We start from the raw sequence: 24,172 nt of genomic DNA, 5'->3' as shown, positions 1-24,172 counted from the left end.
TTTTGTTGAAAATATCAACTCCTATTGTATTTAACATATTTTTTGTGTCAAGATAGCTCTGTGAGTTTTAAGAAACTTTCATAGAGCAGCCCCTAACTAATCTTGATGTGGGTGATCGATACACCCGTGCGAGCATCACGAGCATCAGAAAGCGTATTATAATGTTTTTGCCGTGCCATCGGGTTATGAGGTTGACGAAATAAAGTGCACCTATGTCTGTACTAATTAATAACCCACTCAGCTGGCTGATCTCTTTAGATAGACACCCTGGCCGACAATCGGCCGATACGTCATAAGCAAGCGCACGCCATAAGTATCCTTATTAGTCTGTGGAGTGATTGATTGATCTGCGGCTAGGCTCGCGCCTAGCTGTCAAATTCACCGACGTGACGTTTCTACTCAAGTCATCCGCAAATGACCGCAACATTTACTTTTAAAATATAACCAAATTATTTAATGTTTATGTGGTAGGTAAACAAGGCAATAAAATTCCAAAAGAAACAAAAAAATATATATAACTTCAAAATAATACTCTTCTATAATATACAGACATGCAAGATGTCAGGAAAAGAAGCAAAAATGCTGATAAGTCCGAAAGAGATAATTCCAAAGTAAATAACGATATTGTTGTTAATAACAACGAAGCACCGTAAGTATTCTGAATACCAGGAAGACCATCCGATAATTAGTATTTTAGTATTATGTGGAATAATGATTAGCTGTTTCAATATTTTTAGGACATCAAGAAGAAACATATCACTGCGAGTTATCTCCCGAGTCGTTGTAATATTTTCTCTACTGATAATAGTGTACTTTTCTTCTAAAAATGACAACTTCAAAACCTTTGCTAAACAATCTGAATTGTTGCCTGGAAAAGGCTTAGTTGTAGAATGTTCTCAATCATATAGAGAAGAGGTAGATAAATATGAAGGCTGTTTCCCTAAAGAGTGCAAAAGATTTGTCACTGATAAAGTGATATCAGTGAGAGAAGCTGAAGAACTGTTAGCAATAGCTAAGAAAGGGCTTAAGTTAGGAGGATCATCAGGTGGAGCCTCTATCCTGGACCTACACAGTGGTGCCCTGTCTATGGGACAACATTTTGTCAATATTTACAAACGTGAAGATGCTAAAAATGTATTTAGCGAAAAAGACTTCAACATTTATAGAGTAAGTAATTATAATGAATTAAAACTTTTTATTACACATATTTCTAAAAAATACTCAACAAGTCATCTGTTGCAGGTGATTAAAGAAAAAATTAAATATGCTGTTGCACATCATTTTGGAGTGAATCCAAACAAAATATACCTGACACATCCAACATTTTTCTCTGAAATCACTCCTAAAAAAGCAGTTACAGTACATGATGAGTACTGGCATCCTCATGTTGACAAGGTATGTGATCTTTACACGATTATGACAAACATAGAAAGAAAATATAAATACTTATTTACTCCTGTCTGTGAAGTTTATGCATATTTTACTTTACAATAGCCACAAGAATCTTAATTGTTTGTTAAAATTCTATTTTCAGGAAACATACAAATCATTTCACTACACAACCCTTCTTTATCTTGGTGATTATAATATTGACTTCAAAGGTGGAAGATTTGTTTTTGTTGATGAGAAGTTTAACAGAACTGTAGAACCAAGGGTAGCCCGCCTCAGTATGTTTACTAGTGGCAGAGAGAACTTTCACTATGTGGAAAAAGTAACATCAGGCATCAGATATGCTATGACCATTTCATTTACTTGTGATAAACAATATGCAATTGAAGATCCTAGTACAAAAAATATATAAAATAACATTCCAAACTTTAATATTGTTTCATTTTTGTTAAACTAAACCAAACACTTTTTTTTCCTCGTGCCCTGTGATTAGAATGTATAATCTGATTTTATACTGGATCCAAGCCTCTAGTAAGGTTTGTTTGTTTGAACATGAGATTAATATAATATCTCAGGAACAGCTGGGACGAATGGAAAAGTGTTTTCACTGTATCAAGGAAGCCAGAAGCTACTATTGAACGTAGATGAAACCGCTGCCGGAAGATAGTATAGTGTGAATGTAGAGGGAGTTAGGAGGTATAGGGTGAATGAAGACACTTGACAGTATTATGTTAAGTAGTACGTAAGTATGTTTGCATTGCAGAGTCATCTCATAAGTTCGCATTTTTTCTTGAATAACTTGGGTAATATTGTAAGCGCAATTTTATTTATTCTTACAAAGTAAAATATCGATTGTTGAACTTCTGAAGGTGGTATTGCTGGTATTCCTATGTATTCTATTCTGCCATTTGTTGGTTGGTAGCACTGCGTAAATGTCAGTGTCGAAAAAAAAATCGTTCTGTTGCTAACTTCGTTTGGCAGAATTGTTGAAACCAAAACAAAACAGAGTCGCTTTCTTGACGTTGACGTAAAATAATAAAAAAAAAAAAAACAAAATATAAAACATGTCACAAAATTCATAGTTTTTGAATAAGCTAAATTTCAGTGTAACTGGACCGTTCCAAGCATATTTTGATACGCAAATTTTTGTTTGGAGTGTTGCACAAGGTATGTTAATATTCTGATGCGCAAATTGTTATTTAGACATACTTCGTTATCGGCTCAAGCTCAATTTTCATTTCACCAGTGCGTGCGACCTTGATGTGCTTAAGTTAGATTGTTATGTACTGATGTTTATTGATATTTACTAGATTATTTAAATGGACGGGTCTACGGTGGACCACAGCGATTCGGACTCTGGAGAGAGTTGGACCCTTTTAGAACACAGCCCTTCGTATGGCGAAGATGCCCCGGAATTCGCGGAGAATAGTCCAACACTCGAACAGTAAGTGCTGCTGATGACCTTGTAATATTAAAGCTAATAATCAATATCAGTACTCCTTGACCTTGACCTATTGTGAGGTACTTTATTTACTCCTCATGGTATTTAATTCGAAATTACCGGTTATCATATCTAAATCTAAAGTTACTAAGCTTCCTCACTTTGACATTAAATACTTGTTTCATTAACTTGTGGTATATTTGTGGAATATTGCACATTTATTATTTAATGCATTATGATTTTGTCAACAGAGTAAGAGCTGAGACACATATTGAGAAGGATGAAGACACGGATGGGATATCTGTCATCAGTGACAGCGAACCAGAGTCTACACCTTGTGAATTAAACTACGACAAATGTATTGATGAAGAGAGCCGTCCAACAGATATATTAAATACTCAATTTGTTTCGATTAATCCTCTTGCTCCCAATATTAATGACCAACATGAATCTATAAGGAGTGAGGACGACTTTCTTGGAGATGCCACTGGCAAACACAAAACCTATGTTCACAGAAGAAATAAAAGGCTTAGTACAGTTCTTAATATAATCATGTTAGGGAGTGTCATTACAGCTGCAGGTGTAGCTATTGGCCATATGTGGGGTGCCAGAAATGAGTGCTCACTGCACACCACACCATCCATCAACAAGATACTATCTAACTTATATAAACTGCAAGAAGAGAATGCCTATTTAAGGAACAAATTAAAAGAACTTACATTAGTGAGCAGCATACAAATGCAACAAAAGAAACTCAACTTAGAAAGGATACCATACAAGCAACAAAGGTGTAAAAAGGTATATGAAGAACCTCTGAATAGTAAGAATACAGAAAAGATCACTAAGTGCATAGATGTGGAAAATAATAATTTTGAAAAAAATGTTAATACTCCTATGAATGTAATCCAACCTGAATATGAAAAAGAATTTTTGAATGATATTGATAAACTAAGGAATATTTATCAGCAAAACAAAAGTTGGCTTGATGATGAAGTTGCCAAAAGGATGAAAAATGAGAAACAAACAATTAAAAAAATCGTAAACAACATGAAAACACCATTAACAAGCATAAAAGAAGAACAAAAAGTATCACAAGATGAGAATGTTAAAAAAAATGCAGATTTCCCTGGACATATAAATAAGTTGAATTCTGAAGATGATGCAGAACTCATTGAATTAGAACTACATCCTATAGCTGATGATGTTGCAGTTAATCAATTACCAGCTGCTCAGAAAGTGACTTATGCAGACTCATTAAAGTCTGTCCATAAAGTTGAAAAGAGAGATACAAATATAAATGTAGGACCGCACAGAGAGGTCAAAGAACATGTGATCAGGAGGAAGAATAAAAAAGATCTTGATGTACATGACGTTTTGAGTGAGGAGGACTTAAAGAAAGATGATAGATATGCTGGCCCAAAGATGAAACAGGACAAGAAAAAACGAGATAGACAGAAAATACATAAGAAACAAAAGAGGAGAAATAAATATGAACAGTGGGAGATGAAGGGTGGTTACCTAAAGGACTATGATGAATTTTCTATAACATCATCACAAGAAAATGAGTATATACTGAAGAAGCCTGATCAAAACACATTTAGTAGAGATTTTGAAAAGAGGAATTATATTAATCAGTTTTCTGACATCAGTGAGAGTCAAAACAACAGTGACAATGCAAATGAAAAGCAATCACGATTTGATAAAGGAAAGAAGAATGGAAAAGATGACTTAAACTGGTATGACAAGAGAGGTGTCCTCAGAACAGAAGCTAGGAAGAAACTGGAACATGAACTGTTTGGTGAGACAAGTCCTAATAATGCTGGTTGGTACTTCCGACGTATGCAGAGACGTGAACAGTGTCGCGCTAAGGGAGACAACAGTACATATAAGAAACTTGCCAGAAGAAATATGAATTTTAAAATGAAACATTAATATTTAATGTTACTTATAATGAACGTTGTGCAAACATTTAGAAAATTTGAACACTTATCATTAGCTGCTTAGTAGTTAAGTTAGTAAGTGACCCAACCCTATATCTGAAAGGTACTACTAAACCTTTTTTAACAATAATATACAGTCAATGGTATATTTTTTGTTTAAAATGTCAGCTACAGTAGACTGCGCCAGATATAGGCAGGATCACTTGGACTAAATGTAAATGAAAGTTTTTAAATTGACTGTGTTTTTGCATACTAACTTCATTTGCTGTTACAAAGATGGTAAAGCTTTATAGGTGCTTGACACCAACAAGAGACTTCAGTCAATTCTATATTTATATTCTAATTTTTAGATACTTATATTGCTGTTTCTTACATGTATACTTCACATCTATCTTACAACCAACTTGAACATCTTGGTTTGATAACTTGAGCTTATAAACTTTTATAAGTACTTTCTTTTTATCATTAATGCAATATGCATTTGCTTGATTGACGTTTTCTAGAATTTAGAATATTAAGAAAATTTTAGATGGTTAATTCCACTCTATGTAAAATTTAATTCTACTTAAAGTACACATTTTATTATACTTGCCCTTATGGATTTTGCATCCCGTGATAATTAAAACAGTATTTTCAAAATTAGCAGGTATTATAAAATAAATAAATAAACAAATATATGAATGTTTCAATATTTATTATAGTAATCACATACATACCACAAAATAAGGACCCTTTTTCATTCAAAGAAATGTTGATCTGTCCCCAATAGATCAACTAGATCCCATTCATTTGCTCTTATACAAGTGTTATTGGCACATATTTCACAAGAAACTAATTAAAAAAGCAATCGTTTTACCTCCTAATAAAGGGGTCAATATACTCCAAAGGTGCAATTGGTTTGTGAGGAACTTCACTTAAATTGTGCAGCTTTGATATACATCCGATATTAAAATAAATACTCAAACAAATAAGTTTAAAATACTTGTGCCTCGGAAAAAAGCTATACTGAAATAATCTTTGATGAGACTGTTTTCGACAATAGCAAATGAATGACGATATTTACGAAAAAAAAATCCATCATGTGAAATTGAGGAAGAATGCTTCAGCAGTTCAATTAATATAAATAATATAAAATCTAATCATCACCGATTGCTCCACTGAAAACCAAGTTTATGGCTGCATTTACATCACCTGAAACAATAAAAAATAGTTGTTTCAAAGGCTGTTTTCATTATTACAAGTTCATACAGCATCTTCATTCTGGACGCATTGATGAACAATTAGGGCGCTATAAACTTTTGTTAGTATTTATAGTATAACTGTTTTTGAACCATATAATAATCTACAGAAAAAAACCGGCCAAGTGCGAGTCGGACTCGCGCACGTAGAGTTCCGTACCATCCAAACTAATATTATATTTATGGATATCAAGCAAAAAAATGACGTTTGTTGTATGGGAGCCTCCCAAAATATTTATTTTATTCTACTTTTCAGTATTTGTTGTTATAGCAGCAACAGAAATACATCATCTGTGAAAATTTCAACCATCACGGTTCATGAGATACAGCCTGGTGACAGACGGACGGACGGACAGAGGAGCGAAAACAATAGGGTCCCGTTTTACCCTTTGGGTACGGAACCCTAAAAAGTGTGTGTTTTACCTGCACAAATGAGCAGTGCCCGTATATTGAGAGCGTCATCCACCAGTCCCATTTCGTGCATGTGGTTGAGCTGGGTTGTGAAGTCTTCACCAGTGGGCACAGCGGGAACTTCTCTCGCTTGCACTGGACTTTGTGATGATGAAGCTGGAATTTTAATTTTGAACTCTTTGTAATTATGACAGAGAAACAATTGGTGTGGGTAGGCTACTTTATTTCCCATATTTTATTGAGGCTTGAACATAAGTTTCGAAGTGACTTGCATTGGATGTGAAAAATATTTTAAATACTTTTCCCGTTCTCGCACAAAATTTAGCATTGTTACTTGTTTTTGCACTGTTGGAAAGCTAGATGGATAGTCTGAAATTCGGAATATATATGACAGATAGTCTAGCTTCCCAACAGTGAATTTTTCAAATCTGTTCAGCTTCAGCAGTTTCAGAGCCTTCCGTCTATTATTATAGTCCTATAAATAAAAAGTGACTTGATAATATTTACCAGCCGTGCTCTGTTCCATTGGAGTGCCAGCAGTGTTCCTGGTGCTGCTGGCTCGGTTCATAGCTTCGGATATAGCCTCGCTGAACATCTCCGGCGTTATCAGCGACCGCGTTGGAGCTGTGATAATAATACATTTTAACTTATAACTATGTAGTTCATTTACATGAGCTAAAACACATATAAGTCACACATTGTTTTCTTTTGTTCCATAAACTAAGATTCAATGCGATAAAGTGTGACGCACATACAAGTTTTATAACACCGTGACGTAAAAGCTCTGCTTTCGAAATTGATAATTGAATATGAATAATAGCCAATTTGTATTGTTTTGTCAAATAAAATATATAGGTCACACCTATTATTTTTCAAATCTGATTAATAAATAGTTTCCGATTCTTTAAACCCTTTGTTTGTATGTTTTTCGAAATAAAGTTCCAATCTTCTTCTTCCCAGCAAAAACACATAGGAAGTGGTGAAAGACGGGCGTTTTGGGGTCTGTCTTTTGTAAATTTGAGCTTCAAAAAGTGCTTTGAATTGCAAATTTGATTTTCAGCCTACTTTGAATAAATTTAAATGACTTTTATATTTTTTAAACAATAAGATCGAACATACCGACGCCTGTAGGCGTGCCAGACTCGGTGGCTGATGACGTGGTTCTGCTGGACTCGCCGGCAGACTGCAGCAGCCTCAGCAAACTGTCGTTGCTGCCAGCACCACGGCTGCTCGAAGATGATACTGCTTCTGTTGCTGCCTGAAGAACATAAAACTTTTTTGTTAATAGTTTTACTAAATATAATTCGTTTCAGCCACGAAAGAGTGCGATTTTTAAATAGTTATTTGTTAATCATTGATGCTATTTCGTCCACAGTTGTAGTTTCATTAAAAGTCAGATGTGCACTTGTAAAGAGCGCCTTCAAACTAGCGAGGCTCGTAGAGACGTTATCGAGTGATGAAGCCTTTTTTTAGCTCGGAACTTGTTCTCGCGCAGAATAATAGGCTGGTTTAAACTTATGTGCCAAAAAACATGCAAGTTTTATCAAAATTAGCCATGAAACCTGTGTGCCACTGACCTGTAAGGCAGCAGCAAACTGCTCGTGAGTGATGGGGTTCCTCTCACCGTCTTCAGTCTCTTCCTCATCAGCATCCTCGTCTTCTGACAATGCTTCTAACGAATACGCAAATCCTGATGTGGGCACTGGAATATTATTAATAGGATTTTAATTTAAATTATATTCTCATTTAAATATTTCGAAAATTTTAAAGTTAGTAGTTTGAAGTGCAGGCTGCTTGTAAGCTTTAAGATAGGGATAATCTGCATTTTTATAGGCAAATCCATTCTTTGATTTATGTCGCATATTATATGGCAACAGCTTCACCTATTCCCAGCTGTTATTCTCCTAAATATGTAACCTACATATTTCATGAAAATAAAAAAAAAGAGTGAAGTTAAGGTTTAAAAAGTGATAATCAACTTACCACTCTCAGTAGACGACGTAGTGTTAGATCGCGACCTTACAAGGCGCGTTAGATGTCTCAAAGCTGCTGGCAACTCAGGATGGGCGTTAGCTCCCCTCCTCATAGTGTGGACATTAGCACCCAGGGCGGCCAACAATTCCACTTCATGTAAGATAGAAAGGGCCACACAGTCCTCTCCGATGCCCGGTGCTTGTTCCACTATCTCGTTCATTGCGGAATCGTCATTTAATAGCTATAAAGAATGAATAAACTTTAGTCCAACTTGTGCTGAAAATGTACATAATATGTACTCTGTGTCTTTGTGAGATCCGAGGGTTGGTTCGACTCTCATATAATGTTTGGATTGATTTGACCAAAAACAAAATCCAAAGGGAAAGCATACTATAAAATATGAATGAATTGGATTAACAATCAAAGCTACCTGCATTGCCCTAGTCCACCCAGGAGCATTGGGAGTGCATCCCAACGTTCTCAAGGAAGTATTAAGTTGTTGCAGCTCAGCATCTGAATATGATGGAGTAGCTGTGGTAGTTGTCTGCACTTTCTTCTTCACCACGTGGACCATCTCCCCATTTTTGACACCACTGTCTTGGAGAGTGAGGTCGCCTTTCAAAATCTTGCCATGGTGTATTAGTTCTGAAATTATTGAAAAATATCTCAGGTTTTGCTGACTGGCCACAGCAAGCTTCATATACAGAAAAAAATTTAAACTTTGGGGGAGGCCTTGGCTCAGCAGTGGGACAATAAAGGCTAAACTAAAAATCACATATTTTAGAATTAAATTAATCATGCAGATTTGGTTGTAAGGAAATGACAAATGATGGCAATACCAATATTATTTATTATTTAACTGTACTTGGCAAGGTGTTGGTGTTATTTATGTTTTTTTAACGATCAGTTTTTTTTAAGTTAAAATCTCAATATTGTATAATACATACCAAGAGATGTAGACGGTACATTTGTCTTCTTTTCAGCTTCAGATTTTAGATTGTCCACTGTGTTATCAAGGGTGAAGTTTTCAACTTTATAGCGCTCTATAGGCCCAGGTTTGATTTTGATGCCCAGAAATATGCAAGGCTGACTGTCCATGGCTTAAACTGTAGTTATACCTGAAAAAAAAACAGATTAGCACCACCTTTCTATAAAAGTTTTCTTTGACATAAACAAGTTAGACATGAGAAAATATCGAAATTAAAGTTTATAATCACAATCAAATCAAACCAGCTTGCCATTGTACATAAACTGTCTTGATTCTTTTTATATGTATAGTTAAGTGTGCAATAAAGAATAAATAAATAAATGTATGAAATTTTTGGAGCTAGGGCTCACATAATCCAAAAAACTGAAAACTTGTAAAATTAATAAAGAATCCATATGTTTAAATTTTCAGATGATGGATTTGTATGGTGTCAAAACACTATGCAGGATTCAGTATGGTGCATACTATGATGCCAGAAATTGTAAACATTAGCGAAATACCTAAGGTTACCTTATTCTTCTTCAAATAAAAGCAGTATGATAGCTTGAGGACAGCAATCATAGTAAACGCTAAAAAATATAATTCCAAAGCACCACGAATGACGAATTGACTAAATAAGCAATAGTAATTAGAAACCTTCTCTATACCTTGGTTTAACAAACAACCGGTCTTCGTTTCTTAGATAGATGCGTGTAATATACTTTAAAGAGCAATCTTTTCAGTTACACTTTGAACAAAACTATTTAACTTGCATAAATAGCTTTGTTTTAATAACTGACTGCACTTTGTAATTCATACGGTCAGCTGTCTAATTTTTTATTTTGACACAACGATGCAGCATTTTGGATTTTCGCCCGTCATCATAAGATCATAGAGTATAATTTATCACAGAATATCAAAAGTAAAGTGATTGTTTTTTTTTAAACTTTGGTTGAAGAACAAATACTTTGGTAGTTTGACCAACTAGATCGAAATAAGGACGTCGGTATTTGAACCCGTTATTTTGAATATTAATGGGATTAATGCTTAAGTGAGCTTAGCTTCCTTGTAGCTTAGCTAGGGCTGCCATCCGTCCGGGTTTCCCCGGATTTGTCCTCGTTTGGAGGCCGTCCGGGGGCCGTCCGGGCGGGGTTTCAAGAAGTGTCCTTTTCATGTAAGGAAGCCTCACCTCATTGAATTTAAGTATATTATTGTTATTGTTACAGCCTTTTTATCGTCCCACTGCTGGGCACAGGCCTCCTCTCACATGGAGAAGGATTGAGCATTAATCACCACGCTTGCTCAATGCGGGTTGGTGATTTCAGACTTTATAGTCCAGGTTTCCTCAAGATGTTTTCCTTCACCTTTTTATCAGTCATTGGTGTCTAAGTATACTTAGAAAGTACATACAAACTTAGAAAAGTTGCATTGGTACTTGCCTGACCCTGGAATCGAACCCACACCCTCATACTCGAAAGGTTGGTTCTTTACCCACTAGGCCACCACGACTCTTTATTTATTTAAGTATATGTTAATACTAAATGGATTACAAATTAGGTATTATTTTGTTTTAAAAAATCGTACTCGTTCGGGGAAAAAATGCAATTTACGCCAAATGTCCGGGTTTTTTAATGTTTGTCCGGGTTTGGCGAAATTCGAGATGGCAGCCCTAAGCTTAGATAAACTTGGCCTAGACTTCATAGATTGGAACATTAAAGTGATTAGAAATGGCGCCATAGTCAACTATATTTTACAGTCAGATTTATAGCCAGTCAGTTCACGCATGGTCGTCTCAAAAAATAACATGAGAGCGGAGGTGGATGGATGCAGCAATCATTAAAGGTTGTGGGCACATCCATGCGATATGGTCGAACATTCATTAAATTCAGATACATAATAAATACATAAAGGTGTATATGCGGGGAGAACTAAACGAACTAGTTGATACATAGACTGGGCACGGCATGAGAGTGCATACTAAGAGTGTCCACTGCGGTAAAATTACCACTATGTGAATGTCACGATAAAACATATTGTGCACTGGGATATTGTATATGGTCTATAAATAAGCATAAACTGTAACTATTTTTAATGTTGTGTAATACTATACATTTGTAAGACTGTAAAAAAATTATAGGTTTTCAAAAATTGGTACAGTCCATCATGCGCCGTCTATCGGTTAAAAGTTTTACCTCTTCTTTTAATGCCTCCGCCACACGCCACACCCTGCCTGGCCACACCACCCCCTTGTCTGTGCTGTGTTATGTCCGCAGGTTATGTCACTGTCACAATTGCGCAGCAGACAGCAGATGATAGTTAAAATATCGTAACAAAATATCAATGTGAAAAATGGTGTTATCGAAATGATTTCTGCAAATATTGGCAGCCCGGGAAAAGCAAAAGAAGTGTTATTGCAATCAACATCTTGACAAGTTGATACAATGACTTGAAAATGAAGGAGGAATCTAATGAAATTTTGGAGGCTAAAGTTGCCGAGCGCACTGAACGTGCTAAAAAACTCTATCGGTGAGAATGTTACGTTATTTTTACATTTTATTTTAAAATCTGAATCTCTCAAATAGGATTACGTGAGAAATTTGTAACTAGGTCAGTTCCGTATGTCCCAGTGTTTGGGTAAAGGGTCAGAGGTTAGAGGGTCATCGTTAAAGTAAACTAAGACTCCTACCTACCTGCCTTGAGAATACTGTAAGCTAATAAAATCCAAACATTATAAGATTTCAAGATCTTCAATGCAAATAAATGCATTATGACTGCAAGGGCCTGTAGTATAGTAGGCCATGTCCAGATTTATCAATTACCATGGCATTCATGTGATATATTTTCTGATACACATTATCAACATCATGTAGTCTTCTGATAACATAAAATTTTGATTTGCAGCTATGTCAGTGATGTAGCAAGACGTGTGGGTGACATGACAACAACAAGTCGGTCCATATCTGACTTGTTTTCCACCCAGCTTGAAGTTCAACGACAGAAACTTAGGGACAACTGTGAAAAACTTTTGTTTCTTGATCCTATCAACTATGGCAAAAAATCACTTGAACTACTCTGGAGGAAAGTTTACTATGAAACTGTATCTGCAGCTAAGAAACTGAGAGAAACCGACAATGAAAATGACAGTTACCTGTTTACACATATTGTTTGTGGAATTGGCCACTTTCACCATTTTATATCAAGGCTGGAATCTGAGATGAAGTTGCAGATCAAAGAATTGGATTATACATCTTACCACGCGGATGGTGAATATGTTGATAACAATGAAGCTCCAACTGATGAGGAAGTTCAGTTCAGTCGATCAGCCTTGCATTCATGCCTGATTTATCTTGGAGACTTGAGTCGCTATCAAGTGGAGATATTTCATGCCTTTGAACCATCTATAGCAGCTCGATATTATCTCCAAGCTGCTCATGTTGATATGTCTTCCGGGATGCCTTATAACCAATTGGGCAACCTGTATAATGATAAAAATTACAACTTGGACTCAGTTTGCTACTACATCCACTGTTTAAGTTGTACAACACCATTTGAAGGAGCTATTGGTAACTTGACAAAGATTTTTGAGAAAAATGCTCCATATTTTGATTCAATTAACAATCCTGAATCATTGACACAAACCGAACACATACAAAGTGCAATAACTAACTTTCTGTCCTTGATAGAAATTTGGTATCTGAGTAAGAATGACACCAATATTCCACAAAGATGCAGCACCATTGCTCATGAGTTGAAGATAGCAATGGATTTCATAAAATCACCATTACCTGATGTAGATAAAAGTTACAATGAATTCACACAGGCTGTTGAGGAAGAAAGTTCCAATCCATCCTGTTTAAATCCAAATCTTGTACATAAAATAGTACTTATTTGTTTGTTCACTATAACAAAAGTAACAGAAACTGATGAAGTGAAAGCTTTTGCTTGCAAGGCCTTCACATTAGCACTTTTGTCACAACTTCTACAAAAATTGTTGAAACAGCTGGAATCCCTTGGACTTAAGAACCCAGCCTTCAAATATAAATCAAGGAGCGCTACATTGCAGATACCAAACAATAATCAATTTCTTGAAGCAGATGACACAAAACGACTGTTTGATGAAGAACCATCAAATAACACAAATGAAAATGACGTTATCGATACTGAGACTGTATCCAAACCTACAGAAAGTGCTGTAGTGGAAGAAAATAATAAAGATGTTTTGACTAATGGTGATGACAAAAGTAATAATAAGAAGTCATTGACCAAGCGTCGCCGACGCAGACGCCAGGCCTCTTCTGATAGCTCTGACATGAGTGATGTTGATACAGAGAGTAGTGACATTGATGAGTCTTGCTCTGAGGAAGAAGATTTATCAGATTCTAGTGAACACTCTGATGACTCTGTAAGTGAGGATTCTAGCTATGATGTGTCTGATGCAGAAGAATCAGATGTTAAAAGCAATGGGGATGTAGAAAAAGAAAGCAAAGATGTTACTAAAGAAACCACCATAAATGGTGGCTTGAATGATAAAAAAAACAACAATGACAATGAATTTCAACATAACAGTTACAACAATAATATGCTAGATGTTCAAGGGTTGCAAAATTTTTTGCTTGGTGATAATTATCTGTCAAGCATCAAATTACTGCAGGATTGGGCGCTTAACGAAAAAGATTTAATCCTATCTTGTGGAGACAGCGGAGAGTCACTTTTTCAGTGTGTTGTTGATTTGCTCAATATTTTGACATACTATTTTAATCCAAAGCATAATGAAAACAGAGAATGCCAAATTCTGGAATATGCTCGTAGTGTAGCCAAGAAATTAAAACTTGAATATAAAACAATACCATTGCCTGAAGATATAAATCTACGGGGAACAAATATCTGCAAATATGACAAAGATGCTGCTGAGTGGCAAATGTTAGACAAATACAAACTGTCATTTTATGAGGAGAATATAGTAAGAATATTGAATTTTGTTGACTTTGGCAATCAAATTGCGAAAATAATACCTAGAATTAGGTACAACAGAACATTAAAAATATTTTACTTGAAAAAGAATCCTCCTCCTAAAGTGACTACAAAGATCAATCACAAGAGAAGTAAAGAATGGCACAACTCTAAGAAACCTCATGTAAGGGAATTTGAATTTTCAGCTAAATATATTTTGTCAGCCTTACTGGCACCTTTTATCATGTTCTTTTTCTTTGGTTACAAGGTTGAATCAAGTGAAGGAGGGTTATTGCGCCGTCTGGGACGCCTTTGGCTGGCGTCTCAGGTGCGAGAGTTAGAACGCAGTGGACAGCTGCCCGTGCCTGCACTACTGGCGCTTGACACGAACGCCCTCTATAAGCACTTGCGTCGGGTCAAACAACTGCTTCGAACCCGAAACTTTGTTCTCCTTATTCCAACTGTTGGTAAGGAAGTTTCTCTTTCCTATTTATATCTGTAGTGACTTGATACTTATAGTTATCGCCACACGTAATGGCGTCTCGCATCTACCTTCCGAACACAGGTACGCGCATGTGACCAATGATTTTCGCGGTACTCCCACGACCTGCTAATACCTAAAAATGTTTCTGAGTAGCCACTCTTCACGACTTAATTTTTCAAGAAGCCAGTTCAACTTGTGGTTAGGTAACAATGTGTGATTCTTTGGATACACTTTTTTTTTTAAAATCTAGTTCTTACTAGGTGCTTCTTTTTCCTCCTACCCTGTTCCCAATTTTACTTAGGGTCGGCGCAATATGTCATCCTCTTCCATTTTCCCCTGTCACTCGTCATACTCTTCATGTCATATTTCAGGCAATCCATCCATCTTTTCTTAGGTCTTCCTCTTCCTCTCCATCCATCGTCATTCATACTTAGCACACACTTTGTTTATACAGGACGACAGGTCTTATTACGGATTTGTAAATTAGGCGCTACCGTGAGGAATCTAGGGTTCGATTCCCGGAAGTTTAAAAATTCATAACAAAACAAGGAGGTAGTTTATTGGGACACGAATTGGTATTTATGCTGTCATCCCATCGTGATAGAACGTGCTATTGGCTAAGAAAATACCTTCAAATACACACAAATCATTTTTCTTCCTGTAATAATTATTATCCTTGTAACTTTCAGTGTTACAAGAGTTGGATAACCTCAAGCGTGAACAAAGCGGAGCTCGTGACGCTATTCGTTGGCTGGAAGTTCAGTTGCGAAGCGGCTCTCGATTCCTACGTGCGCAAAGGCCTGGTCAGTCGAAACCTCTGCCACTTCTCAAATACCCTCGTAAAGCTCCGCCCCATATTCATAGCTTCATGCAAATTATGGAATTCTGTAATCACTTCATAGCCGATGAGAAACAAGTACAGGGAGGAAATGGTGACCCAGATAGCTCTTTACAAGGAAAATCTACACCATTACTGATATTGCTTGTTGGCAATGAACCAGGCAATGAGGAAGACCAGTATAAAGAATTTAGTGTAACAGGAGCCGCGCACGCTGCTGGCATCTCCATCGAATACATCGGAGACTTTTACACCAAGTGGCGCCAAACTGTTCACAAAAATGGGAAAAAGAGATGAACATGATGTCAATGACTTCAGGACTCGACTGCAGCGAAAGGATGGACATAAGACGTTCTTCGGTTTCGGTAAAAAGAATTGAACATCTCTATTGAGAAAGATAGATTGATGAATTATGCGCGTTGTGATCGCTAAACTCAATGTTAATGTCATAAGTAACTCGTCTTCGATCTGTCTGAGGGACATAGCTCACGGTGGGCTACAATTTCTCTTTGCTATAACTGTCTTTATTACAGAGTTAAGATAATAACATTTTTCACATTTTCATTAATCGTAATATTTTATTCCATTATCATATACATTTGGGAATACATAATTCATTACCTATTCATAAACATTCGTTTATTTTAATTATTTCAGAAGCTTTCTGATATTATATCTTATTTATCGATAGTTACTGTTCACTTTAAATTCCTTTTACCTATGTTCAGACAATATTTTTTGTTCTAAAAAATGATTTTTCATTGGAATAAAAGTGTTTTCATTGCAAAAACTTGTATTTCCTTTTAATCCCATCCATCTGCTTAACAGTGTATTATAAAAGTAAATATTAACATAATTGTTGATTCAAAGGTAAGCATTTTATCTTGACATACTTTATACATTGTGAATGCACATTTGAAATGATACTTTTACAAGAACATATTATTTTGAAGAGTAAATTGCTGTAAACAGAGAAATGCTTCACTAGTTAAAATGAGGTAATAAATGCAGTATCTAGATATATGTTCCACTTTAAGCTTTATTACATACTTCTAACATCCAATTTAAAATGATTAGTATATTTACAGACTACTTCACTTGTTGATGAATATAAGGAACAAAACAATGTATATTAGTGTACACTCTATTTATTACTTTATAATATCTTAAAATACTATAAATAAAAAAATAAGTTATGTAACAAATATAATGTACAAGATCAAACCAAGCCAAAATGAGCACTAAACTATAACCATTGCAGAATCTTGAAGAAATCCTTAATTTGTAGCTGTTTGCATCAAGACTGATGGCAAAATCTGTATTATCTAAAATAGTGATGTTTTAAATACAGCTGATACCTTACATTAAAAATTATGCAATACCTATGTGAGTAGCAATGGATGCCAATTAATTTTAAACCAGTAAACAGAAAGTTTAAACTTATGTGTCAAAATCAGAGAAAATAATATTCTTATAAATAAATTCAAAACATTAGACTTGCCATTATAACTATTTTACAATAATATTAACATAGCCTCTCTGATCCCATCCTGGGATAATGGAGGTTAATCTAAAACTTTAAGTTTATTAACTTACTTAATAATGAATCAATATAATAATGTACAAAATATACATTACTTTTAACAATCTTTCAACAGTCTTATAACTTTATAGTATAACTATACAGTATTGCACTTTAAACTCAAGTGTCGAGTAATGTGAAGATATCAATAGATAAAACTTTTATGAGATTATTTCTAACTTATTTTATGCAACATCGTAAATAAAAGCTGTTTGAAACTGCTTCGCTGCCATCTATGTCACGACAGACGCAACAAGTTTACACAAATGCCTTGTTAGTGCATATCTGCTGTTATTTACAAAAAGAAAACAAACATGAGTTACATTCTAATATCTAACAACCCACTAATTGTATAAGCTGTTGTACTGTGGAGCGGTCTAACAAACAAAGATCAAAGTCAAATGTCTGTGTAGTTACTTCATACCGGCCAGTTTCTGCAATCAGATTGACTACCCTCTCCAAATCCTCATTATTTTTAATTTTCATAATGCGTTGCTGTAAATCTCTGAGTTGCACCATGTAGTCTGGGGAGAGGTCGCCAGGCTCCGCATCTTCACCGAGACTACTAGAGACTCCATTGTCCTGGACCTTAGTTTCTACAGATGTTGAGCCACTGCTCTCGCCACGTTCTGTATCATTGAATGTTGCTGCATTTTCTGAAGTCTTTGCAATTTTTCTGTTTTCTAGGATTTCTAAATTATCTCTCTCTTCTTCAGCTGCTTTCCGTTTACGTCGTTTTTCTTCTCTCTTTGCAGATTTATCTTTGTGTTTTTGTTTTTTCTCCTTATGTGGTGGAGGAGGTTCAACCACAGGCTCTGGTTCTGGTTCCAATTCTGGCTCTGGTTCAATCTCTGGTTCCGGTTCTGGTTCTGGAGATGGTTCATGTTTGATGGGTTCTGGAGATGGATTTTCAATTTTAACTTTAGTGTCCTCTTCATCTGCAATAACTGAACTCTCAGAATCAGAATGACTGCTGTTGACATCTTCGTTTCCAATATGAGATGATTTGGCCAGACCACTCTTAGAACTACACTGAGATGCAGTATCAATTGAAATAGGAGATGCTGGTTCTGGTAGGGGACGTTCTTTGGGTATGGGTGTTTCCCTACGTTCAATTATTTCAATTTTTTCAGGGACTATTTCACGAACCTTTTCATGCTTATGCTTCTTTTCTTTACTTGATTCTTTGTGTTTCTCTCGTGACTCATCTCGTTTCTTGTCCTTTTTCTTGTGTTTGTGTTTCCTTTCTGGATCACCTTTCTCTTTTGATTTGTGACTTTCTGTTCGTTCTTCATCAGGTGGCGGTGTTTTTCTAAGATTTTCTAATGAAAATTTATTAACACTCTTATCAGGCTTTGTTGGTTTTTCTTTAATCATTGGGGAGTCTTTCATTGGTTCTTTTTCTTTTGGAGCTTCCCGTATTTTAGGAACCTCTTTGGGTGTTTCTTTTGGTGGCTCTTTTGGAGACTCTTTTAATTTGTGGCTTTCTTTTTTATGTTCCTTTTTTTCTTTCCTTTCTTTATCTCTGTCATGGCTTTTCTTTTCTTTTTTCTTCTTTTCTTTCAATTCTTTTTCTATTTTGACATCAAGACTTTTGTCCTCAATTTTAGATTTCTTTTGCTCTAAATTGTCAACACTGTGTTTTGGTGGTTTATAATCATCTTTAATACTAGAAGCACTACTGGAACGTGGTGGGCTAAGAGCTCTTTTGATTGGACTCAAGCAACGCTTCTTTGCCATATCTGGAGATGGAGGTCTTTCAATTGGTCTTTTATTATTTTTATCTTTCTGTTTCTCAACATCTTTGGTGTGATTTTTTATTTTTTCTGGCCTCCCTTTATCTTTATCTTCTTTAACTTTCATTTTATCCATTTTGATTTCTTTGTGTTCATGTTTCTGCTTTTTGTCAGAGCTAGATCTTTCTTTATCCTTCTTATCTGATTTGACAGGAGGTACACTTTTTTCCAGTTTTTTAGGATCTGGAGATACTTTTGGTGGTTTTTGCAAAGGAGGTCCAAAAAGGTTTTCAAAGCTGCTGGTTGTTTTGTGTGGGACTTCCTCTTTGTGCTCCTTGGATTTGTGTTTTTTAATATTTTCAGATGATAGCTTAGGCTTACTAACAAGCTGCTGTTTTTCTTCTGTGAATGAATCTCTACTTCTACTTTCTTGATCGGGGTTAGTATAGAATGCATTATTGCTTATGGGTATTCCACCTCCTTTTAAAAGCTTTTTTCTGAACTCTTCATTAGGATTTTGAAATATGTAGCGATCTTTCAGAAATCCACTTTGTTGTAGAGTGAAATCATATGAGAACTTGATCTTCTTAGGTTCATCTTTATTTTTTAAATAGATTTCAATTGGGAACATGAATCCTGCATATCCAGATTCTTTGACAGTAAAGGGTGGTTCTTTCACAACTGCAAAAATTAAAAACAGATTGTACAGTACGTTTTAGAAAAATGTTAACATTGCAAAAGATGCAGTAAATGTTGTAAAGCATATTGTCAAAACATTCAATAAAAAACATAAACAATAAAGTGACAAATTCAGCATCCTAATTTACATAAGCTGTTTCATCGTAAATAAATATAAGAATACAAATGGTGAATTAAAAAATATTTACCTCTTCTGGGCTTTTTAAAAGTCTCATGTAGAAGAAAAACCACTTTGTCTACAAAGTGACTTATATCAGCCCCTTCCTGGCCGCGAACAAACACTTCCCAGTCATGAGTGAATCCTTCTGGAGTCTTTTTAGATCTTAAAGATGCTTCGTGTCCGATTTCGAAATTTACTTTGATTGCTGACATTTTTATTCTGAAATGGTAATAAATAATCATTCGTAATAAATTTCTAAATTCACGATACTACGCTAGAAAAATAACATCGAAGTTTAACATAATTTTAGTGTCACATTTACTTACTTTCATGCAATATTTGAAATAAATAATATAGTAAAAACATAACAAATGCACTGCAAAGTTTTAGCCAGTCACTGATTTGATAGAAATCACAAATATCCAAAATAATCTTTTAGCGCCCTTGTTATTTTGGTCCGCCATATTATTCTTCTACCGTAAACCATAGACTTCCCATTTAAAGGTTTTTAAGACTTCCCACTTGGGCTGATTTATTTATTTCTACTGACAATCGCCAGTACAGAAATTTATTGAACATCGACTAAAATTTGCTCAAATGTGCATCACATTTCGCTTGACATAGCGGTAAGAATAAATCTTTTTAACAATCGTATGCTTTGTTCATGGGCTTTCAATTGCATTACTTGACCTTCCCGGTCCAAAATTAGCTAGAACCTAAGAAGGATTTGACGATAGCGATAGGTACCTAGTCATAAGTTGAAATACCACTACACATACACAAAGAGTCCAAAGGCTGACTTCAGACAGGCAAAGTTATTTGACGAGGAATGTGAATAAAGCAGAATTGTATTATTTGTTATACCAAATTCTTAGTCGATTGTTAAATTAAAAATTGCGCTGCGCTGTCGTACCATTGTCAATGATGACAATTGACATAAGGACTTTTGGAAAGTGTCATTATGAAATTTTTAACTCGTGCAGTAAACTGAGCCGTGTTGTTAAAGAATAGCTTAAATTGTTATATTTTATCGACACACAATAACCATAAATTTATCAGTAAGCTGTAGTTTTATTTATCTTATATACCAAACATGTCTGGAGTGATTTCAACTATACTTCAACCTCTTAGGTAAACTTATTAAATCCTACGTCCTTTTCATGTATTAAAGTTAAGGTTCCTGTACTAATTATAACTTATATATTTGCAGGTTTATAAGGCAAACCATGCAGGTGGCTTCAACGATGATGCCTGCTACAAGTTTAGTGAAACCAGATTGTTTTTCCTTGTCGTCAATTAGAACTAATGTGCGCTGCTATTTCCCGCGACCTAATGAAGTACGAAGAGTAAATCGTCATGGCTGGAAAACTAGGATGTCCAAACCGAATGGCCGTAAAGTTATTATGCGAAGATTACTGAAAGGAAGATTTGTATTGTCTCATTAATTACAACTTACCTAGGATGTAGTACTTGTAAATTAGATTATTTTTATGTGACACCATCATAAGTAATAGTGTATCTCTTAAACATGTATGTAGCAAAGTAATAATAAAAAAAATGCATTTTGAATCAAATATTTATTTAAAACAGCCTGATTTTACTCAACACTCTTCTAACAAGCTATACATTTCACTTACTTCTAGTGCAACATAAAAAAGTAACAAAAACAAATATTACAAATTGTTGTGCAGCTGTCTCAAGTTTTGAATAAGTTAATTGTTGTAACCAATATTAGAACATTTTCTAATCTAGCCATAGCAATCTAGGATACCCAAGATCTTTCATACAGTTTATTTATTGACAATTTAATATTATTGAACTAGTCTAGTCTATGGGGATGATGAAAAATTATAACATTACAGTCCTTAGAGGTTTCCCAAATAATAAATATCAGTGTTATAAGAAACCAATATATTGTGTTAATTTTTGACAATGCTTTCTCAATTACACTTACTTAATAAATTTTATAAATATTTACCATGGACTAGTTGAATAAATATTTTTGTTGTGAGTGAACAGAGTCCTCGGATGTTGGTGATTTAGCTGGTTTCAGGAGGTTTGATACTTCTGATACTACTAGAGTGGTTAGTTTGATGATGGCCAAGTGTGCTGCCAACTGTAGCACCAGGGCTCCAAAGCCCTTGTAGAGACCAGAGACACCCTCCTTGGCTAAGGTTGAGCTGTAGCAGTCCATGAAGCCTTCATACCCAGTTAGAATGGGTATCACTGATGTGCCAGTGTCTAAGTTGTCTACTATTGTTCTAGTGCCCTGGAATCAAATAATGCATAGTTATGATTCTTATTTATTAAAAAAAAAAAACATTTTTGCTACATTAATTTCATTACTGAATACTGAGTCATACTATTTATAATTACCTGTATATGAAGTCTATGTATTATAGTTTCAACGGGAAAGAATATAATTTCCATAGCAATGAAAGATATGATATTAGCTTTTAAACTAATATCCTCAATCAGGGGGTTTGTTGAATTTTTTGTATAGTTCACATTGTAAGAGTCACTGAGTTCATGTTTGTGTCTTTGTTGGAAGCGAAGAATCTTTTCAGTGATTTTCTTGAACGTTATGCTGAAAAAGATTAATCATATTATGAAGTTATATTTAAGTAAAGCATATATACAACTTAGATAGATATGGTCCAGATTATGAATGGAATACAAAAGCTACTGAATTATACTAGTTATACATTTGGGTGAAGCTAACAAAAGGAGTAAGATATAATACTTACTGAGCAATATACTTTGTAACACCAAGAGTAACAGTGGGGAACACAATGGCCCATATAGGCAGCATCCTGCCTCTACTAGGCGTGCCCCACTCTAGGATGCGCATAAAACCTTCTCGGAACACATCCAACAACGCTGGCTTGTCACTGGCTATGTCACTCTGCACCGTTTCCACCAAACTCGCTGAGTAGAATGGGGTGATAATTGCTAAACTTACACTAGAAATAAAGAATGTTGGTTAAATACTTATAAATCTTTTGTCTTGAAGGAATTAAAGATTTTATCTTACCATTTTAATGTTACATGTTGTAGGAACTGCAAGACTGAGTCACATTTGCTTATTTCCCTAGAACACAAAAAAACAACATTCAAGACTATTTCATTAACAATAAAATTGCATAATTTAATATTGAAGATGCTTACTTAGGCCAGCCAGTACCCTTGGACACAACATCTTCCACAGCCAAGTTTAAACCTTTCACTATGCAAGTAGAGCCAATGCCTTTCCATAGAGTGGTGACATCTTGTCTACGGTGAAGCCGGGCCACTACTGGCAGCAGTGTATAAGGAACTATGTGGTAGTTCTTTAGACCATTGTGGACCTGCCGATGTGGAAATGGTTTTTGATCTTCGTGGAACTACTTCATTGAGTAATTTATGTCATATTTAACTATTTTGTGTAAGTATCTGAAATAGTACAAACCTGACATTGTCTCCTCAATACAATGAACGGATGACTTAGTAAGTTTTCAGTGATAAGACTTGCAACACTTATAGCTGTTGTAACATATGCATTGGTATCTGGAAAATGGAAAACAAATGAAAAGTAAGTAGGTACCCACTTGAGAAGTATGTCATTTGATTACAAACAAAATAAAAACATGATAGTCATACAACATTAATTAAGTAGTAGTAGTTGTTTACTACTAGCTTTTGGCTACATTCCCATTATCATACAAAAGTACTCATTTATGTAAGGACTGCATTACCACTTTGAGGCACTTATTGCATACATTTCATGCTGTACCTACTATTTTAGTAATTAATATGATATTATCGATGATCGTTAACATACCATCTTCGGAACCATCGTCCATGATGAGTGGCGGGCCCTGGAACTCCTCAGTTACAGGAGTATGGTACCCGTATATTTGCTGATACCGACTGTCGTAGAAGTCGTTCGACTCCCGGTTGGGATCCAGGCCGTATGGCCTATTGTAGCCAGAATAATCACCAAAACCAGCCATTATAAAACCCTTAGATCATGCTTTTCAGCAAAGTTATTATATTTTGCTCTGTAAAATAAAATATAAAAATCAAAGAACTGTGCTTATCTTCACTGTTTTTAATTAACACATTCCATTTCTGATGACTAAAAATTAATACCGAACTACGGACCAATAACAGATATCTAATTAGTAACAGGGGTAATATCTTTCCAATCACAAACCTTTATTCCTAATTGATTTTTAAGTTTTTCGAGTTTTGGGTGTTAGAGGCCCGTACAGAACGTATTCGTAGATAAACGTCAAAGTCAAAAGATCTTTCAAAGTCAAAGTATGACATCATAGCATACAGATACAACATGTTTTTCTCCTTAGAATTCGGTGTTGGCAAT

At 35.3% G+C, this 24,172-nt stretch overlaps 7 protein-coding genes across 9 annotated transcripts; 4 read left to right on the top strand and 3 right to left on the bottom strand.

The window, feature by feature from the left end:
• Window positions 1–315: 315 nt before the first annotated feature.
• Window positions 316–1,821, top strand: LOC126055861 (2-oxoglutarate and iron-dependent oxygenase domain-containing protein 3). Of its 2 annotated transcripts, XM_049846620.2 has the most exons (5): window positions 316–467; window positions 550–649; window positions 738–1,167; window positions 1,243–1,395; window positions 1,535–1,821. In XM_049846620.2, the coding sequence occupies exons 2-5, from the start codon at window positions 552–554 to the stop codon at window positions 1,799–1,801; spliced, it is 948 nt and encodes a 315-aa protein (XP_049702577.2). In that variant the 5' UTR covers window positions 316–467; window positions 550–551; the 3' UTR covers window positions 1,802–1,821. The 2 variants fall into 2 exon arrangements, with proteins under 2 accessions (XP_049702577.2, XP_049702576.2); XM_049846619.2 differs by having other exon boundaries at window positions 356–649.
• Window positions 1,822–2,333: 512 nt separating this feature from the next.
• LOC110370368 (uncharacterized) lies at window positions 2,334–5,445 on the top strand. Its single transcript, XM_021326127.3, has 3 exons — window positions 2,334–2,556; window positions 2,700–2,833; window positions 3,082–5,445. Exons 2-3 carry the CDS (start codon window positions 2,709–2,711, stop codon window positions 4,760–4,762), a joined length of 1,806 nt encoding a protein of 601 aa, XP_021181802.3. The 5' UTR covers window positions 2,334–2,556; window positions 2,700–2,708; the 3' UTR covers window positions 4,763–5,445.
• LOC110370384 (ubiquitin-like protein 7) lies at window positions 5,446–10,244 on the bottom strand. Its single transcript, XM_064038864.1, has 9 exons — window positions 10,029–10,244; window positions 9,341–9,511; window positions 8,824–9,038; window positions 8,403–8,634; window positions 7,997–8,121; window positions 7,539–7,677; window positions 6,927–7,043; window positions 6,432–6,575; window positions 5,446–5,961 (listed from the first exon to the last, which is right to left on the bottom strand). The coding sequence occupies exons 2-9, from the start codon at window positions 9,489–9,491 to the stop codon at window positions 5,906–5,908; spliced, it is 1,179 nt and encodes a 392-aa protein (XP_063894934.1). The 5' UTR covers window positions 9,492–9,511; window positions 10,029–10,244; the 3' UTR covers window positions 5,446–5,905.
• Window positions 10,245–11,607: 1,363 nt separating this feature from the next.
• Window positions 11,608–16,422, top strand: LOC126055685 (nonsense-mediated mRNA decay factor SMG5). The gene is made up of 4 exons (XM_049846004.2): window positions 11,608–11,886; window positions 12,262–14,494; window positions 14,579–14,777; window positions 15,484–16,422. The coding sequence occupies exons 1-4, from the start codon at window positions 11,813–11,815 to the stop codon at window positions 15,927–15,929; spliced, it is 2,952 nt and encodes a 983-aa protein (XP_049701961.2). The 5' UTR covers window positions 11,608–11,812; the 3' UTR covers window positions 15,930–16,422.
• Window positions 16,423–16,764: 342 nt separating this feature from the next.
• Window positions 16,765–20,307, bottom strand: LOC110370383 (protein AF-9). Its single transcript, XM_021326155.3, has 3 exons — window positions 20,136–20,307; window positions 19,838–20,028; window positions 16,765–19,631 (listed from the first exon to the last, which is right to left on the bottom strand). The coding sequence occupies exons 2-3, from the start codon at window positions 20,019–20,021 to the stop codon at window positions 17,548–17,550; spliced, it is 2,268 nt and encodes a 755-aa protein (XP_021181830.3). The 5' UTR covers window positions 20,022–20,028; window positions 20,136–20,307; the 3' UTR covers window positions 16,765–17,547.
• A 419-nt stretch (window positions 20,308–20,726) lies between these two features.
• On the top strand, window positions 20,727–21,383 carry LOC110370360 (large ribosomal subunit protein bL34m). Of its 2 annotated transcripts, none has more exons than XM_049846495.2 (2): window positions 20,727–20,867; window positions 21,020–21,383. In XM_049846495.2, exon 2 carries the CDS (start codon window positions 21,036–21,038, stop codon window positions 21,252–21,254), a length of 219 nt encoding a protein of 72 aa, XP_049702452.1. In that variant the 5' UTR covers window positions 20,727–20,867; window positions 21,020–21,035; the 3' UTR covers window positions 21,255–21,383. The 2 variants fall into 2 exon arrangements, with proteins under 2 accessions (XP_049702452.1, XP_021181785.1); XM_021326110.3 differs by having other exon boundaries at window positions 20,747–20,940.
• On the bottom strand, window positions 21,372–24,143 carry LOC110370359 (mitochondrial outer membrane protein SLC25A46). The gene is made up of 8 exons (XM_021326109.3): window positions 24,005–24,143; window positions 23,630–23,849; window positions 23,258–23,355; window positions 22,978–23,156; window positions 22,844–22,900; window positions 22,557–22,772; window positions 22,186–22,396; window positions 21,372–22,078 (listed from the first exon to the last, which is right to left on the bottom strand). Exons 2-8 carry the CDS (start codon window positions 23,799–23,801, stop codon window positions 21,794–21,796), a joined length of 1,218 nt encoding a protein of 405 aa, XP_021181784.3. The 5' UTR covers window positions 23,802–23,849; window positions 24,005–24,143; the 3' UTR covers window positions 21,372–21,793.
• Between the last annotated feature and the right edge of the window lie 29 nt (window positions 24,144–24,172).

Source organism: Helicoverpa armigera, chromosome 17 (assembly GCF_030705265.1).
Source record: "Helicoverpa armigera isolate CAAS_96S chromosome 17, ASM3070526v1, whole genome shotgun sequence".
NCBI classification, from domain to species: domain Eukaryota; kingdom Metazoa; phylum Arthropoda; class Insecta; order Lepidoptera; family Noctuidae; genus Helicoverpa; species Helicoverpa armigera.
The sequence above is the reverse complement of the archived record's forward strand: the minus strand, read 5'-3'. Positions and strand labels throughout refer to the sequence as shown.

Bases quoted from the DNA above. Each gene is read 5' to 3' on its own strand.
- LOC126055861 (XM_049846620.2), top strand. From the start codon at position 552: ATGCAAGATGTCAGGAAAAGAAGCAAAAATGCTGATAAGTCCGAAAGA. The intron at 650-737 runs GTAAGTATTCTG...CAATATTTTTAG, and splicing joins GTTAATAACAACGAAGCACC to GACATCAAGAAGAAACATAT. The intron at 1,168-1,242 runs GTAAGTAATTAT...CATCTGTTGCAG, and splicing joins AAGACTTCAACATTTATAGA to GTGATTAAAGAAAAAATTAA.
- LOC126055685 (XM_049846004.2), top strand. From the start codon at position 11,813: ATGAAGGAGGAATCTAATGAAATTTTGGAGGCTAAAGTTGCCGAGCGC. The intron at 14,495-14,578 runs GTAAGGGAATTT...TTTGGTTACAAG, and splicing joins ACAACTCTAAGAAACCTCAT to GTTGAATCAAGTGAAGGAGG. The intron at 14,778-15,483 runs GTAAGGAAGTTT...TGTAACTTTCAG, and splicing joins TCTCCTTATTCCAACTGTTG to TGTTACAAGAGTTGGATAAC.
- LOC110370359 (XM_021326109.3), bottom strand. From the start codon at position 23,801: ATGGCTGGTTTTGGTGATTATTCTGGCTACAATAGGCCATACGGCCTG. The intron at 22,901-22,977 runs GTAAGCATCTTC...TTTGTGTTCTAG, and splicing joins AAGGGTACTGGCTGGCCTAA to GGAAATAAGCAAATGTGACT. The intron at 22,773-22,843 runs GTAAGATAAAAT...CTTTATTTCTAG, and splicing joins CAACATGTAACATTAAAATG to TGTAAGTTTAGCAATTATCA.
- LOC110370384 (XM_064038864.1), bottom strand. From the start codon at position 9,491: ATGGACAGTCAGCCTTGCATATTTCTGGGCATCAAAATCAAACCTGGG. The intron at 8,122-8,402 runs GTAAGTTGATTA...ATAATATTCCAG, and splicing joins TACGTCGTCTACTGAGAGTG to TGCCCACATCAGGATTTGCG. The intron at 7,044-7,538 runs GTATGTTCGATC...TTATTATCACAG, and splicing joins TGGCACGCCTACAGGCGTCG to CTCCAACGCGGTCGCTGATA.
- LOC110370360 (XM_021326110.3), top strand. From the start codon at position 20,903: ATGTCTGGAGTGATTTCAACTATACTTCAACCTCTTAG. The intron at 20,941-21,019 runs GTAAACTTATTA...ATATATTTGCAG, and splicing joins ACTATACTTCAACCTCTTAG to GTTTATAAGGCAAACCATGC.
- LOC110370383 (XM_021326155.3), bottom strand. From the start codon at position 20,021: ATGTCAGCAATCAAAGTAAATTTCGAAATCGGACACGAAGCATCTTTA. The intron at 19,632-19,837 runs GTAAATATTTTT...TAATTTTTGCAG, and splicing joins TTTTAAAAAGCCCAGAAGAG to TTGTGAAAGAACCACCCTTT.
- LOC110370368 (XM_021326127.3), top strand. From the start codon at position 2,709: ATGGACGGGTCTACGGTGGACCACAGCGATTCGGACTCTGGAGAGAGT. The intron at 2,834-3,081 runs GTAAGTGCTGCT...TTTTGTCAACAG, and splicing joins AATAGTCCAACACTCGAACA to AGTAAGAGCTGAGACACATA.